The sequence below is a fragment of the Malaclemys terrapin genome, chromosome 5 (assembly GCF_027887155.1).
Source record: "Malaclemys terrapin pileata isolate rMalTer1 chromosome 5, rMalTer1.hap1, whole genome shotgun sequence".
NCBI classification, from domain to species: domain Eukaryota; kingdom Metazoa; phylum Chordata; order Testudines; family Emydidae; genus Malaclemys; species Malaclemys terrapin.
This window is the reverse complement of record NC_071509.1, coordinates 131,658,703-131,676,456: the sequence shown is the minus strand read 5'-3', so window position 1 is coordinate 131,676,456 and position 17,754 is coordinate 131,658,703. Positions and strand designations below refer to the sequence as shown.

The 17,754-nt window shown below is 44.6% G+C and overlaps 1 protein-coding gene across 6 annotated transcripts in view; it reads right to left on the bottom strand.

Moving 5' to 3' along the window:
- SLC4A4 (solute carrier family 4 member 4) overlaps positions 1-17,754 on the bottom strand; it is a 251,234-nt gene that overhangs the window by 43,154 nt on the left and 190,326 nt on the right. For all 6 annotated transcript variants that reach the window (XM_054029025.1, XM_054029029.1, XM_054029024.1 and 3 more), the window contains 2 exons: positions 16,321-16,454; positions 9,004-9,275 (listed from right to left, as the gene is read on the bottom strand). In XM_054029025.1, the coding sequence (XP_053885000.1) occupies positions 9,004-9,275; positions 16,321-16,454 (406 nt within the window). The remainder of the gene's footprint in view (positions 1-9,003; positions 9,276-16,320; positions 16,455-17,754) is intronic.

Sequence of the window (17,754 nt, the reverse complement as noted above, 5' to 3'; positions counted from 1 at the left end):
GCATACACTCTTCATTATCTACTCAGGCTTCATTCCTGAAGGACTTCTCTACCTCTCTATTTGTTGTGCTCATCACTGTGGTATTGGGAAGCCTTACAAAAATTTACAAAACCAGCAGCATCTAAAAGCAACATGTTGCATTTCTTTCCTCTAGTCCCTCCTATCCCTAAGTACATAGCAATGGATTGTCTTTGTTCTGTTTCCTCCAGTGATTCTTGTCCAGACCCACTTCTTTCTTCCCCATAACCTTCCCTGAGGTGGTAGTTATGGGGAAAAGCTAAATTCAAGAGATGGGTCTTACAATGAGTCTGTAACATGGTAAAATTCAAGGCTATTCTAATCTCTAGTAGCAGCTGTGGGCCAACCACAGAGAAACCCCTATTCCCTGCTTTCACCATTCTCACTTTCCATCTTTATAGTTCTCTTCTTCCTGATGATTGCAGTTGTTGTGGTACCAGTAAGACCTCACTGTTATTGGAGAGATGTTGCTGGAGATAACTTGGACCCAAAGCTATTAGGTGGCTGGAGCCAACCCAGGAGACTGAATTAAATCCAAATTTCTGTGGCAGTCAGTGCAGTCTGGAGCATTTGAGCGGTGGCGTTCATGTCTCCACGCAATGCTAAGCAAGCAGGCAGACACACGCTGAACTAGCTGGAGCCTCCTCAGAGCAGCCCCACTCATTCCCAGATTCAGGGCATTGCAGTAATCAAGCGAGGAGTTCATGAGTAGCATAGGCGAGTTGTGTTCAGGGCCATGTCAGTCAAGATGGAGTGCAGCTTCATGGCTAGCCATATAGGGAAGGAGCCTTTTTTGGCCAGCAACAGAGTCCAGAAGAGCAACAAGGTTGAACACTGCCTTGACAATCAGGGGGAAACACAGGAGCATCACGGCCAGCCTGGCTTCCTTTCCTCCAGGAACTGAACGGGTATTTTTAAACAATACCTCCCACTCTCCCTCACCCCGCCCAACCCCCAAATTACATACTGGGGCACATTTTCTGTATAATATCCAGACTGGTTGAGTGCGAGGATCAAGCTCTTGAAGGGAAGCTCTCATGTACGGGGACATGCAGTGACTCCAGGGTACCAAAAATCCTGCCGACGATGTCAACAGCTTTGTTTTTAATGTGCACCTTCTTCCTCCGTCCCCTAGAACAAGGCCAATCAGGCTTGCGGTGAGAGACGTCTCTCTATCCTCCATCATGAAGGTAAGCATGGTATGAGCATGTTTCAGTGCCACCATATGGGGGAAATTTCCATAGAGGAGATGTCACTTGCAACATAATGCAACCTGCTCACCTAAAATTAGTCCTTGTTTGGCACTAACTGAACAGAGGACAAGCAGCCATGAGGCATCAGCTGTATGTGCTGAAGGCAGAACTCTAAGATGAGAGCATCTAAACATCAGTCACCCCGTCAACTGACTGACAGGGGCATCTCTAGTGAACGGGGACGTACAATTACTAGTCAAGCTCCAAGTTGCGTTAGTTTAAAAGATGGGGGGAATCTTTTGTGGCCATAAGCATATGTAGAAGAGTACTAGGATGATGAAGGAGAAAAATCAATGACAATGAAACTCCCTGTTCGCTCTTTGCAGGCAACGCCCTGCCAAAAGGCCCGAGACGCAATTCTATGGAAATCTTGTTCCGTGGCCTTCTGAAGCTGCCATGTGCAGAGCAGGATGTAATAACTTACAACGCAAACAGAGCGCTGGTTCAACAGCTCTGGAGCCAAATCTTAATTGCAACAAGAACAAAAACAACTGAAAGTATAAATCTCAGCATGAGCAAAGACCTCTCTCTCACCATCAGCTGAGCTGACTTCTTACAGAGTCAATAAAACCTTACCTGAACCTACTTTACAAAAACAAACCTCACAACACCACAGTCGCTGGCAATTTATCACCCTCTTGTATTTTCACACCCAGTAAGATTTGATATGTTCTATATGTATAAGAAAGAACACAGGGAAAAAGATCACCTACTCCGGAGTTACGCAAAATCCCCTAGAATTAGGAATGTCTTTTAGCTAATCTGCCATTTGTCTTTTTATTCCATCTTCTGATGCTTAGGGGGACTAAAGTTAGGGGGACTGAGTTTTTTGCTGACAATAAAAAAGTATTATAATGGGTGTCGTAGTCCTGCTTATGATACTTTCTGCCATGAGGCTTTACAGCCCTGAGATGTGTTCTGAAGACACTGATAGTATCACTAGGATTCCAAGTTACTTTGCGCCACAGTCTGATCCCCTTGCTCATGTTGAGTTGCACCTTCCTCCTTAGACTGAATTTGGAGGAACTTCCTGCAGAGTAAGGGCTGGTCTACACTGAAAACTTACATTGGCAAAGCTACATCGCTCACAGGTGTGAAAAATCCACTTACCTAACTCCTGGTGTAGACTCTGCATCAGTGAGAGAGGCATAATCTGCTGCTTTGGGGCATGATTCACCATTGCCCTGCACCTTGTACAGTCACTGATGCAGGGCAGAGTGGGTGTAAAATGCTACAAAATCATAATGGTAGCATTTTACACCTATGTTGTGCTGGTAGAGGTGACCACGCAAGGTGCAGGACAATAGAGAGTCAGGCCTTTTACATTTAATGAGCCTAGTGGTACAGAGTGAATCCAATTACCATAGACACATATGTTCTCAGAGTAAAGAAAAACTAGATAAGCACATTTCTAGATCTTCAAAAACCACTGAGTGTCCTGGCCCTTCCTGTTCTGCATGTCTCCTCTCAACAACAGCCCTACTGTGGGTTTTCAGCTCACTTCACCCATGACTGCACTGCTTTTCACTTTCACTTAGTATTAAAGATACTAAGCAGGGAGGTTTACAATGACCTGGGGTTCATTTTTGCAATAGAAAAAGGAACAGCGAAAGAGGTGCAAAGCTTAGGGAAAGCACAACTGAAAGCCGAGACAGCATCTAGCGTTCCTCAAAAGAAACTATTCATCTGTGACCATGCCTCCTTTTGCCTTTTTAACCTACCCTTTCTGTGTTACATAAAGACTAAATAAGAGGATTGAACACCTCTCAGTGGAGTCATTTATTACAAATTTTAAAAGAAAGCAGACACTGATTAAAGAAAGGATGATTATGGAGTTGTTTTAGCAGGTATTCGTAATGATGTCTAGAGGAAAATGCTGTCAGTGGTGGTTACAGAAGGGAACCATGAGCCAGGACTTGCTCCCTCCTCTGTTAATGACTAGCTAAGTAGTCTTGGTCAAGGCCCTTAGGGGCAGATCCTGCCACTTTAATTCTCCTTAAATAGCACCTTATGGGTAGACACACTGAAATCAATGGGATCATTCACAAAGTAAGATACCATAAGGCTGGCGGAAACTGACCTTGAATCTCTCTGTAGTCAACTTCTTCATTGGTAAAATGCATATCAATACTCTGATTGAAGCCTAGGACGGTAAGCAATAAAATGCCTATCCAGTGCTTTATAGAAGCAATGAAGTATTGGAATTTTATTTGCACAAAATTAAAGTTTTAAATCTCAACCCTATTTTTTTCCATTTCCAAAAGGCTCCTCTTTTCAAATTACTGTGGGTCCGTTTTCGATACCCTTCACTCTCACTGAATAGCACCTTACTCCACGTGTCGCCCTGCTGACTTCAGCGCAACTACTAGCAGTGTAAAGTGTGTTACTCGTTTTAGGCATCAGGATCTGCCGCCGTGAGACTCCAGGCACTATTGTCATACATATTAAGAGATCCGGAAAGATTAGGTTTTATTGGTAAATGTTGATAACATCAATTTCACCATACACCTCTACACCACACCTCACAGCCTTTCCCCACTGCTGGAGTCTTTCTCTGCGGTGGAGAAGGGCTCTAGCCGAAGAAAGGCAGCGGGACACCTCTAAGAATAATGGCATAGATGGAGAGACCGACATGGCTCTGGCAAGTGGAGAGCTGTGTCGGGTACGTACTGAAGCACGTACTTCAGGCATGTCGTTACTCCTTTATGCTGCGCCTCATGGTCTACGTAGCTGTATTAACCTGTGCTGGGGCACTACACCCGTATGTATGCTGCACGCCGCTGAAAGAAGCACGTCATGCAGACATAACCACAACCAGCAAAAAAAATATTTCCATCGATAATCATCAAAATTTGCAGATAGGCCAAGTGAGAAAAGTGCAGCTTGAGAACTTCTTAGAATTTGATGTAAGGATACTGACTTTGCATATGTTAACATGTGATGTTGACGATTTGTGTTTTAATGCTTATCAAGCTTTAACTTTCTGAATCTGAACATTTAGTGTCATTAAATTGTCTGACCCCTCCATAATTTCCCACAACTGTGAAAATGTAAAATCAATAAAAATTAAAAAAATAAATATTGATATTAGTTAAAATTATAAAAAATTGAAGTTGAATTCTTCCTAGCCTACATATTAACTTTTCTCAAGTAGAAAAGCCAGTTGACTTGGAGAGCCCCTGAGTAGCATCAAGAGAAAACTAAACAATCTATTGTTTGTCATTGCTTACTTATTACAAGGTGCCCTACTGACAGAAATTCTGTCCTGGGGATTTCAGGGGAAGCAAGGGTATCGGACCAGATCCTGCCTTTGCACAGCATGTTCCCCTCTTGATTCCAAGGTACACATCTCCAGCAATGCTATATGGTTGTGTGTTGTTCACAGGTGATCCACAACAGCAATATAAAACCATTTGAACTACTCAACCAATGTGTTCAAACGATTAACAAAGTCAAGTAAAAATGAAATTCAGCAGGATAGTGCACCACACTGCATGTAGCATGCAGATCTACAGATATTGTGGTTAAAATGAAGCAGTTTCTTTTGTAGAAAACCATTTATGCTTTAAATAGTACAACGGGTCTGAATACATATAACTTCTTGAAGTCACACAGAGCTCTCTGAATATGGCACACTAGGGACAAGTTAGTGCTTTTACTATGAACAAACCCTGAGAAACTGCAGTGACGCATTCTGTGGCTTTGCCTTTAATCATCATTGGTTTTTACGCATGCCCACCCCAGAAAAGTCAACAATGAGACACAGCATGGAAGCAAACTGCAGGAGGCTGCACACCTTGAAAATGTGCTCTTTCCTACCTGGTGCTTCCCTGCCCACACCCCCGTGACTCTGCTGCTGCACGGGAACGGTCTCTCCTAGTAACCACAAGGAGCTGCTGAGTTGGAAAACGATTCATTTAAATACAAATGTATTCCAATTTTTTTTTTTTTAAACAGACTCAGAAGAAAAGAGAACGCTCCCTTTGGCGCGCACACATTTGAGAGAGAGAGAGAGAGAAACACATCAATTTAAGGCTTTTGAAAGGTGCCAATTGGCCAGCATCAAGACTGAAGTACTAAACAAGCTATTTAATAAATGAGATATGGCCAGTGGAAACCTCCCTGCTAATGTGCCTTAGACCCAGCCCAAAAGCCCAGCCACAGAGATAAGAGCAGTGGAGCTGGCATGCCCTCTTAACCCCTGGCCTTCAGCTGAGACTACCTAGACGGGTGGCAGTTAATGCCATTGCGAGGGGCGATTTGTCATGTGACACTGTTTTCCAGGAACAAGACTTGCACATTACTTTCCCAGCTTGCTCTGAGCCTAGTGTAAAACCTGGAGCAGATTATTTTCTTCTTCCTTCCAGATGATGTTTCTTCTTTCCATTGTTCACCACAGCTACATATGGGAAATTTCTCCAGTCCTTCCCCCACACTCTGTTAATCTTTGAATCACAAGATTTGTTCCACCCGCAACACTCAGGCAAAAAGCCTGTGACACAGTGGTCCTTCGGGTACTCTAGATTTACCAGCAGGGGTACACAGGAGTGAGCAGCGCTGCTCGAGTGGCTCCCGTTATTCTGGGCTGTGAGATCCCAGAAGATTACATTGAGAGATCTCTCAGCAGCCCCGAGAGCACTCTGATGGGGGTTACCACAGGCGCCATCTTGTCACCCTTTTTGTTCAAGGTTTAGATGGGGCTATTAGGGGAGGGGAGCAAGGAACATCAGGAGCAGAGTTTTGGTGACCCCCAATTTTGTGGCTCCAATCTCAACGGATCCAGCAGGCATGTTGAAGTCACCGACCCCATGTGTAGAGGAATATGGCTGAGAGCTAGCAGACTGAGGCTCAATCCAGAGAAAATCTGAGGCAACACTGACAGGTTTGGAGAATCAACCAGAAGCTATGGCAGGGATTACAGTACATCTTGGTGAAGGGGCAGTGACTGATGCTTGTACCAGAGTTCAGAATTTGCGGGTCTGACTGAACTAATGACAGCATGTAGATAACCATATTACAGCCATGGTCAGGACTGGCTGTCTCCATTTATGCCTGGGCAGAAGGGTAAGGCCTTATCTTTCCGATGCAGATCTTGGTAATGTCATCCAGGCGTTTACATGGACTGATGTGCAAATCTGGAGGAGTGAGAGAGTATCCTCCATAAGTTCCAAGATTGTCCCTTGAATAAGGAATGTGCTAATGCTAGGTAAGGGGGGGAAGGGGTTTATTCATGAGATTTTCTAATTCTTTTCCTATAACTTTGCTTCCTGGTTCAAAATGTCGCAATCTCCCTGTGTGCAGTTGTTAAGTCATCATTACATACCATCCTGGTACTGAAAAACAAGTAATCTGCCAGTTAAAATATTATTTACTCAAGGACCACATTCTTTTGCTAGGAAAGCACGTTGGGATGAAAGACCTGGTTTTTATTGTTATAAGAATATGCTGGCCATAAAAACAATTGGATTCCTCCAAAATAATGTCTCTGTTTTCTCGCAAGGAGCATTAAGGTTATAGGATTGGATTTTCAGAGGTGCCTAAGGGAGTTAGATACCCAACCTCCACTGAAAGTCAATGGAGGTTAGATTCCTAACTCCTTTAGAAGATTTTGAAAATCCCACCTATAGCTCGTTCTGACTGATGTAATGTGGAGAATACTCTTCTAGCTATGGGCTAGTTCTGTCTAGCTTGTGTGTGCTCATGGAGACACAGGATTGCTTCCAAGACAATCAAAAAGGGAAGCATGGTGCCCGGCGGCAGGCAGATAGAGCCAGGGCTCTGTTCCCCCTACACAGCAGGTGACAAGGGGCGGGGAATATGCAACATCTCTTAAATAAGTGTAGCAGCTTGTGGGTTCCCCTGTGCACTGAGTTGTGGGAGGCAGAAGGCCTCCAGTACTCTTCCTGGGGCAGTTCAGGGGCCTCAAGGTGCAATGGAGCCCTAAGCAAAGAACACACCTGGGCATGTTAGGAGAGCAAGAAAACATGGAGAGGTATTTGACAGAATTTTTATAGACAGTGTTTGTTGCACTGGGATTTCAGACCTAATCATCTGTGTGAGTTCAGTGCTCCTCACAATACGGAACATGGAAGCATGGGATCAAGCCAGACAGAGGGCCTGATTCGCCGTTGTGAAGCGAATCAGGCTCACAGCATCGACTCCTACACACCAGCCCTTCCCCATGATGTGCGATTGCCAAACTACGCAGTGAGTTTAGGGTGTGCACCAAAGTGTAAGGGCTGGGATGAGACCACATGCACACTCGTGAATTAAACAAAGCCCGAATTCCACCAGAGGCTGGTTTGGAAATCTCTCTAGGGGGTGATGTGAGCAACAGCAAACTACAGTTGTCTCCAAAGACCAGTAATTCATTTATTCTGCCTTTTCCTCTACAATAAATATATGGTTACAATGTAAACAAGGTGAAATGGAAATTCTAAAATCAGGAATTCATGACTGTGATTGAATTAAACACTATCACCCCTCCCCTCCCACCACAAAAGCAAGGATTAGCGACACATTTCCAGGTACAAATCTGTTTTTACACAAGCACGAGGGTTCCCCGCCCCAAATGCACAGAATCGCATACAGATTCCTATTGCACCGCTTCCTTTCCCCACTCCGCCTGGATCCGTTTAACTGAAAATCTAAGTCATTTAAATGGACAGCTTAAAATGCTGTCAGTCTAGAGTGGGATTTTCAAAAGCACTCAGGGTTGACCTAACTCAGCTCTTCTCCCAATGAGGAATAAATAATAAAAGCTACTGCTGACTTTAATGGGAGCAGAGCTGGGCCAATGCTGAGCACTTTTGAGAATCCCGCCCTTAACAAATCTACATTTAATGGATAACAAATACATGACTTCAATGGATCCAGTTACAGTCAACCCGTGGCAGATACATGGATAGCACTGACCTGATTATTTTCCTGTCTGGCAGGTACAATGCTGTAACACTCCGTTTACTTTGTCTGCATGCCAAATTTCTTACTCAGTCGTCATTGTTTAAAATGTCTCAGGAATAACCAACTCACCCATAATGAAGAAAGCTGGCACACAGCATAAAGCATCCTGTTTGTATTTGCGGTTTTTAGCTGGTTGCTTCCACCTGTATTTCCAAGCTTTAATCTGTGCCTATTAAAACTTCAGTTGCACTACGCACATTCTACAGTAATAGGCAAAAATGTTTGGTCTGATCCCCTACGACTATTACGTAAAAATATTGTATTACACACACACACACACACACACACACACCTCTTATTCATATACCAGCCTTGCGTAGCCAATCCCCTGCACTGAAAGGTGCCGTGTATACAGAGACTGTGTCCCCAACCTGTTGACGTAATGATTGCTTTCAGTCCTTTCCCAGGATCTTAGAGAAATGTCATTCAAAACTAAGGATGACAGATATGTGAGGAAATGAGAACACAGGAGACCATCTCCCCTTCTTGGTAATGATGTACATGATGGCCCCCAGATGCCAGGCCTAGAGAGAAATTTAGATCAGCACTTAGGGTGTAATTCACAAGAGCTATGTGCCACTTAAAGCCTCATTAAAGGGCTTTATTGGAACTTACATGGTGCTCAGCCTCCCACCCCCGTGTTGGCTTCATCTGCATAGGGTCACAATTTAATGGTTAAATTAGATGTCACAGTGATAGCATGACAGAGAGAGCACGCAAGTGAGAGCATATATTTGAAAGTCAATGAGCTAACACAGTATTCTCTTACCTGGCTCTGGTGGCATGCAGACACAGGAGTAAAATGTGATATAGTCCACTTTAAAATGGGAATTGATTGGGTAATAGTCTGCTAACTTGATCATCTTCTTGAAAGCATCATAAATGAAGATGAAGCTGATCAGGGAGGAAAATCCCTCTTCTGTGAAGCGGGTGAAGTATTTGACCAGGAAGCTGGCATCAGTAGCAACCAGAACAAGACACTGGAAGGCTGACCACAGGCCAATCCAGAGACGGAACTCCAAGTAATCAAAGTCATGGTCTCTGCAAAACAAGTGTTTTAAAATAGGTGACAATGAGGAAAAAAATACCTGAGGCTGGATAATTCCAGAAAGGGTTAGAGAACTTCCCAAAGTGAAACTGGGAAATGTATGGATTATAAGAGCTGTGTTTATTAGGATAGATAAAAAGCAATAATTCCTGTAACATTTAAAACAGTAGGCTCGGTCTTTTTTTAGCCAATGATAATGATGGGGGTTAGTTTAACAGCTGAGTTAGCAATTGAACACCTAGGGCTGACCAATTTTGCTTCAGTCTCCATTGCTGTGTATTACCGGTAAACTTGAGTGCTTTTTAGAATAAACAACATGGTTTAGCACTGCAGAAGATCAATGAGAAAATATAAATGGAGACATAAAAGGCCAAACCTCCAACTAGTGCAAATCAGTGTCACTCCATTGACATCAGCTTATACTAGCTGACCATCAGGTCCAAAGTTTACAACATATCTTAGAAAACCAACTGAAAATTAACCTCCCTGACAAATATCAAGATCAGGATTCAGAGTTTCCCATGCAGCAGCAAAAGGAAAGCAGGACCCCGCCCTCCTTTAAACATCAATCATATTATCAAAAGAAGAAATACACAAGTCTGAGCTCGGGGCCCTGTACTCAGGGCTTGCAAATTGTAGGGAACAAAGGAATTATCTACAGTATTTGTTATGACTCGGTTTACCTATTTAATATTATCCTGCCTAACTGCATGGAATTAATCAAAAGAGGCTGCTAGGAGGAAGCAAACAGGAAACAAAAACAACAACAAAGATAAGTTCCTGCCAAAATCTTAAAGGAAACAATGGGGGAGCTATTAATTGGGACATGTCCACCCACTGGGCTCCAGCCAGGCTGGAGGTTAATTTTTCCCAGAGCCTAGGATCAAAGAGGCATTAAACCATTAAAAACCCTAGCTGATGAGAGGAGGTGAGCACGCAGCAGCTAGAGATGAGTGACAAAGAGAGAGAGAATGCTACAGCGCCTGTCTGACTCTCCCAGGCCAGAAGCACAGGGGTCTGGATTGAGTGGAACTTATGCAAAACTTGCAAGAAAATAATAAAGTTTAGGTAAGACCCAGGCATAGGCCTTTTGTTGTTTTATCCCTCTCTGCTTGCTACATGCCTTTGGGTGAATAAAATAATGCTTTGTTTTGAAGAAGCTGTTTTTGAGTCACTTGGACCAGCTGCTGGACTCTCAGGTGCCAAACGCACCGACCCAGTCTAAGGGTGGTAATAGGACTGCGTGATTCCACCCAGAGAAGGGTGAAGGTAGTGGAACCTGCACCAGAGAAGTCCAATTGAGAGGATATCAAAAAGGGGATGAAAATCCCTCCGCTTGCTCTGTAACTCAGGTAAAAATCTTTTACTGTAGTTTGAAAAAAGAGCTCTACTCAAGCACTCCTTAGGAATTCAGGACTCGCTTCACATTTAGCCCAGAACCCTAACAGAACAGTGTGTGGCAGCATTACGAGAAGACGCTTTCAAAGTGAGGGGAATGGGGAAATTACCGTCAAGCAAACCTCTGCGTAACAGTGTTGAAAATGCCTTTTCCTCATATCTACACTAGTAGCTGAATGGCTTTCAACATTAGATGAGGGACGCAGGGGAACAGTCAGAGGGTAGCCCTGACTGGCGTGTCCCCTTGCAGCAGGCCATAGCATGACAGGCAGTGTCCCTGCCTCGGTTTCCCTGCTTCAAAATCCCCAGAAATAGTCCCCAGAGCCTTTCTAAGGGCAAATAGCCCTTGTGGGGTGAATGCATGTAAATCATAACAAAAGTCCCACAATCATAGCCCAAACAGAATATGGCATATACTGTCCTGGCTCTCCTCACTGCACCCCGGCCCTCCTCACTGCGCCCCGGCCCTCCAGCACCACCCAGGCATCCCTCACCAGCTTCTGCATCCAAGCTCACTGCACACACCAGAGCTCCTTGTGTCCCTCCAATGTCCACCCCACACAAGCTCCCTGTGTGCCAGCCCCCCATCCCTCTCTATTTCAGGGACTCCCTGCACCCACATCCCTATTCCATAAACCTGGGCTCACTGTTCCCTGCATATTCCCCTCCCTCCACATCATCCTCCCACTCCACGCCTAGGGCTCACAAACAGAGAAATACCATCAAGTTAAGCACAGGGCCTCACAAGCTCGGCCAACAATAAGCACAGTGCACTTTTTCATTTACTAAGGACTTTCCCATGATTAATTAATTATCCCTCACAGCACCCCTGGGAGGTAAACTTTACCCTCATGGCCATTTTATAGACGGGGGGACCAAGACACAGAGGGGTTAGAAGCCTGATATTCAGAGCCATCCGCAGCCGCTCACTGACTTCAGCTCGAGCTATCGGTGCTCAGCTAGCCTGAAAATCAGGCCCTACGACAGCACAGATCAGAACCCAGGATTTGCTGGCTCCTGGTCCTCTGCTTGGAGTACTAGTCCCCGTCTCTCTCTATGGGCAAAAAAGGCGCAACTGAAGGGCTGGAAAAGAGCAGCAAATGACAAAGAACGTGCTGTGGTGGGATCTTTGGAGACTACGGATAGAGAAGGGGGATGATCCAGTGGTCAGAGCACTAGGCTGGGACTCAGGAGACCTGTGTTCAATTCGCTGCTCTGCCACCGATTTCCTCAAGTCACTAAGGGTATGTCTGCACAGCGGCTGGGAGGTAGAATTCCCAGCTAGCTCTGCTTGAACTCGCACCTAAAAATAACAGTGTGGCCACCGCAGTTATGGCTCGCTTCCCAAGTACAATTCTGCTCAACCCCCTGGGTCCATCCTCCTGCAGCCACACGGCTATTTTTAGGCACTAGCACATGTACGTCTACCTGAGCTGGGAATTACACTTCCCAGCTGCTGTGTTGATGTACCCTTAGGGGCGGATAATGCATTAAAGATTATGAGGGACTCAGACACTGAGGTACTTATATGGCCCCATTACTGAAGAAGGACACATTTCTGATGTTTTTCCTCCTCTAATCTATTTTACTTCATGCCACCAATAGACTTATTCACATCAGTTTTCTAATGTTTACTTGATTAATCGCTGTGGGTTTTGGGGGAGGAGAAGCGAGAAACTTATTTCATAAAATGAAATATCGTCTAATCCAGAGATCTCCACAGAAAACAACCATGCAAACATTTTCTGTAGATTAAGACCTTGATCACATTGCCTTCTATAAATCTTTAGGGAAGGCCTGCTGACATTTATGCCTCTTTGGAGTAGACCCATGGTTTCCACAAAGGACTTTTGAACTTTCTGTGCATCAGTCCATGGAATTCTTTCTAATTTTGTTGCCACTATACAGGGCGTTCTTGTGAGCAAGAAGAACTGAAATGAATTACTGAGAAATTACAGTGTATGACTGCAACGGTCACGTGGCAGTGGCTCTCCATAAATCCCACTGCTACACACCAAAGGGTATAGTCACAGCAAAACCATCTCCTCTTTCAGGAAAAAATAGCAATATTTTGTATCTCTTGTTTTTTTCTGCTGCTCACAGTACCTGGATTTGGAGCAGATCATCCAGGCTACAGGCATGTTGTGACACCGAAGTGTTGTCCTAATTTATACCAGTGAAAGAAAAAGGAGAGGGTGCCCTTCTCTTGCAGAGGTCCCAAGGAGTTGTTTTCGCCCCTCTAATCTATTCACACACACACACACACACACACACACACACACACACACACACACATACATACACATACATACATACACACACACACACGTCTCTCCAGCGTCTTGCTGCCTGTGCTCCAGGACTGGGCTGGGCAGAGGAGAGAGACAGGAGACCCACAGTGGACAGAAGGAACCAGGGGTGGAGGTGGGGGAGAAGAGGGGAGTTTTCCCCTGTAGAAAAGGATGTGCAGGGAGCACGGTGCTTATGTTTGGCACCCAGCTCCCAGGCAGAGCCTCCACTGGATTTCCTGCTGACGGGCTCTGTCACCTGAGCCCCTCTCACACTGCCAGGCAGGGAAGAAGCTGGCAGCTTCATAAATAGCTGTGGATTTTTTCTGTGGCCTTTTTTCAAAGGAAGATGGATTTTCTCCCCTCCCCCCCCCCTCCAAAATAAACTTGGTGTTTCAGTGCCTCAGCAGGTAGCACCACAACTAAGGGCCTGTCTACACTACAGGTTATGTTAGTATAACTTCCATCGCTCAGGGGTGTGAATAAGCCACCCCCCTGAGTGATGCAAGTTACACCGTCCTAAGTGCCCGTGTGAAGAGCTTCTCCCGCCAACGTAGCTACTGCCTCTTGTGGAGGTGGTTTTCTTATGCTGATGGGAGAGCTCTCCTGTCGGCATAGAGTGTCTTCACCACACACCCTACAGCAGCACAGCTGCATCAGTGCATCAGCTTCTAGTGTAGACCAGCCCTAAGTCTGTGGAGTGATATGAACCAAGGCCGTAGGAGAACACGCTTTTGATAACAAAAAGAGTTTGGGGAGGTAATTTAACCGATTATGAATTTTAATGCATACGATATTGCTTGTATTATAGAAACAAATGGGATCCCTGCACAAATGATTTTTGTATGACTGCACAGTGGTATACTACTAAGCTTTGGGGAAAGTTACTGCAGGAAAGAATAGAAGTTGATGGCTGAACTCACAAAAGGGTGAATGGACACTGTTTTGCTAAACATCTCGCTGTGCTGAAATTGATCAGACTCTCTGTCTCAGAGGCTGAGAACAGTGGGTGATCATACGTGCTTCAAACACTAATGATTCTGAAATACTGCTAAATGTGATGAGACAGACACTGAGATCATGCCGTCCTTTGAGGCCCTCATTTAAATTGTATCACATTACTTTCAGACACAGTCACACCACCACAAATGTGGTAAGATTAATGATGAAATCAAGTGGATTCATCCCACTTCTAAATGAGCATCATACAGAACTCTATAGATAGATCACAAATATATTTTTACATGGCAGCATTACTATATCTCAAAAGCATATACAAACATGTCTAATATTTTCCAGGTTGTGTAGAAGAGACAGAGGAATGGTCATATTAGATCATCTTAATTAAAATAGCCTCCAGAAAATAACTAGAATTATCAAGCAAGATTACTGAACATCCACAAAGGTTAATTTCCCTAGAAACCTCAATATAATGAAGGAAGTAATGAAATTATGCTGTAGTTACCTAGACACCTCACTTTATGCCGCCTTTCTTATTGCAATTTACAGCCCTGTTCATTTTAAAAATCTATTTGGCCTTTTCCATGTATAACTACAATCAGTTAAAAAGCTGTCCCGTATTACAAACTGCTTTGGTAGGGAACCCACTATTTCCTTAACACTGAATATTTTTGTATTTTGAAATTCAGATCTTTAACAATACATAATATCATGGATTCTCTCTTTATGGGGAGATGAAAGAGACATGGTTTGGTTGGTTCTGTTTAACTTAACACTCTTCCATTTTGTATGGCATCAAAAATGTCAACAGCGCAGCAGCTACACCTCTACCCCGATATAACGTGGTCCTCAGGAGACAAAAAAATCTCACCGTGTTATAGGTGAGACCGCATTATATCGAACTTGCTTTGGCCCTCCCAGTTCCTTGCTCCCTGACCGCTCCCCTTCAGAGACCCCCGTCCCCAATCACCCCCAGAACCCCACCCCCTACCCAACCCCTCTGCTCCCTGTCCCCTATCCACACACCCCACCCCCTGACAGGGACTCACCAGCAGCGGTGGGAAGCGGAGCAGCCCGGCCCCAGCCCGCTCCACTCCACCATCTCCCAGCCGCGGTGCTCCGCTTCCTGCCGTCGGTGAATGCGGGGAGGTTGGGGAAAGGATGCCCCCCCATACTCACCTGAGGCAGGAAGCAGAGCGACGCGGCCCCAGGCTGCTTCACTTTCCTTGCCCCGGCCGTGTCGCTGCCGGTGAGTGCAGGGGGGATCGCTGCCGGTGAGTGCAGGGGGGATCCCTTCCTCCAAGCCCCCTCCCCCGAGCAACATGGCTGGGGCCGGGGCGAGGGAAGCGGAGGGGGCTGCTCCCAGCCCCCCACTAATCCCCAGGGCCACTCTGGGACTGCGGGGCCCACAAAAGTGGCCCCCCACAGCTCCTGCCTCCCAGACACTGGAGGTGGGGGGAGCCCCTAACCGTCCCCGAGACCCTCTGCCCCTTATCCAACCCCTCTGCCCCGGCACCCTTAACACGCTGCTCAGAGCGGCGTGTCAGCGCTTTACCGCCTTGTATGCGAACCCGTGTTATATCAGGTCGCGTTTTATCAGGGTAGAGGTGTAATATTAACAATAACTAAGCTTAGTCCTGATTACTTTAGAACAGCCATCTCCCAATATGTCATGCTACTGGTATTATTTATTGGAATAGCAAATGAAAATTCGATGTTGGTCCTCCACCTAACACAAAGGGGCGCAAATCTGGTTGTGGACTTTATTATTTATATTAGGGTAGCACCTAAACATTTCACAGACAAAGCCCTCTTTGAATTCAGAGTCGATAAACAAAACTATTTAATACAACAAAATCCCATCTAGGAGATTTGGTGACGATATCTATGCATGCCATGGACACTTTTATTTTTATGCATAAATAGCCACTATTTCCATGGACCACCAGTTTAATGGCAAATTCTGCTGGTGGTGAACTCAATGGGACTTTTGCCACTGAATTCATGGAGTGGGATTCTGCCTTTAGCGTATGGAGAAATCTGATCATCTTCCTGAGCAACAGAGTGATTAAGGAGGCCCCCTGTACCAACCAGTCTAGTTCCGCTGTCGTCAATAATACCCTGCACTGCCATCTTGTCCGATTCATTATAGCTCAGCAAAATGTCTCTTGAAATCGGACACTGGCTGAGATTAACGAAGGCGCAAAAGGGAGCTAGGCACCCAAATCGCACTGGAACTCTATGGGCACCTTGGAAAATTCTAGCCACTGTTTGATAGCTCTCTCACACCAGGAAATGTTCAATATCAATGCGCTTAATTCCCCCCTTCAAATAGCTCATTCACAGCTAACATTGTATTGCATTGGAAACACTCCTCTCCCCCTTTACTTACTTGCTGAAATTAAACAGGAGTCTTTCAAAGACAAGGACAGGTCCTGTGCTGCTCAGAATTGTGAGTGGCTGACCAGCAAAAAGGCAAAAGACCGCTCCAGTGACTGCTGTGCCCAGAAAGCTCTCCAACACGCCCTAGGGCAGACATACAGTACAGATGTTAATTTCAACGGACGCGCCACTTCACTCTCCCTTCTGTAAGCATGACCGCAAGAACGTGTGGGGTTATATCAGATACCTACAGACCGTATTAGGTGGGCATAAGATTAGGGGCTCATCTGAGGGCTGGTATCTAGCATAAATTCATGCCTTCAGTTATTGATTTCATAAAATCTTTAGTTACACGTGACAATCAGCCAACCAACACACCCCACCACTGTGGTTATTCCAGATACCTTGGGCTTTAGCATTGTTTTTGTTATCCGTGGAGACGTTCAAAAAGGGCCTGAAGGATGCAGGAGCACAAGTCCCATTGGCAATCTCCCACATTATGATGACAGAGCCCAAATACATTCTTTTGCAAGGTGCCTCACAATACACATAATTTTAAACATGGTACAACATGGCTGGGGGACAACAAAACTGTGTCAGGGTTACACCGATGAGGTTACTCTACCAAGCTTAGCCCGTACTGTGGTGAAGCAGAATATTTTACAAATAAATAAATGGGTTTAAGAAAAGCAGATTCCTCTTTTCATAACAGGTTTTAACCAGTGAGACTCAAATCAAACAAGACTAATTCATCCAGCATTGAAGTGTTATGACCCAAGTTCATCAGATGTCATCAGAAAGTAATAAATTCCACATTTTATGGTCTCCATCATTTCCTTTGGTATATGTAATGAAACAAGCTAACCGAGGAGTGATAAATGAATATGCTGTAGACATTTCCTTGGATTTTCATGTAAGTTACTACTGAACGATATTTATTTTTATAATGCAAAGCACAAATACAACTTTAGTGGCAGGTTTGGTTTACCAATAAAATGTAAACAGCATTATTGACAATACAACCTACTGTTTTACTGAAATGGTAGTAGACAAGGGATGGAAATTACATAAAGCACTCAGCCACCACCGGGAGCAGAGTTAGGTCAACCCCACCCATAAATATAACTTGCCCATATGAGCTTTTAAAAAACAACTACAGGAAAAAAAGTTGTCTTTAATTGAAAGTACATTTTCTTTCCACTGTCCCAAGGACTGAAAACATGGTAGTTAAGTCTACTTTTCAAAAATATTATTAATATTTCTTTCAGAAACAAAGCAGAAGTATTCATAATTTTTTCCCAGACAAAATTATTTGTAAATCACATGAAAATTGCTACTTAAGTACCATGCTGAACTATGCAAGAAGAGAGAGATTTTCTTAAATAGAAGGATATTGTTTATGCCACTATGTGACTACAACTAATTTTAAAAAGTCAATGTATTT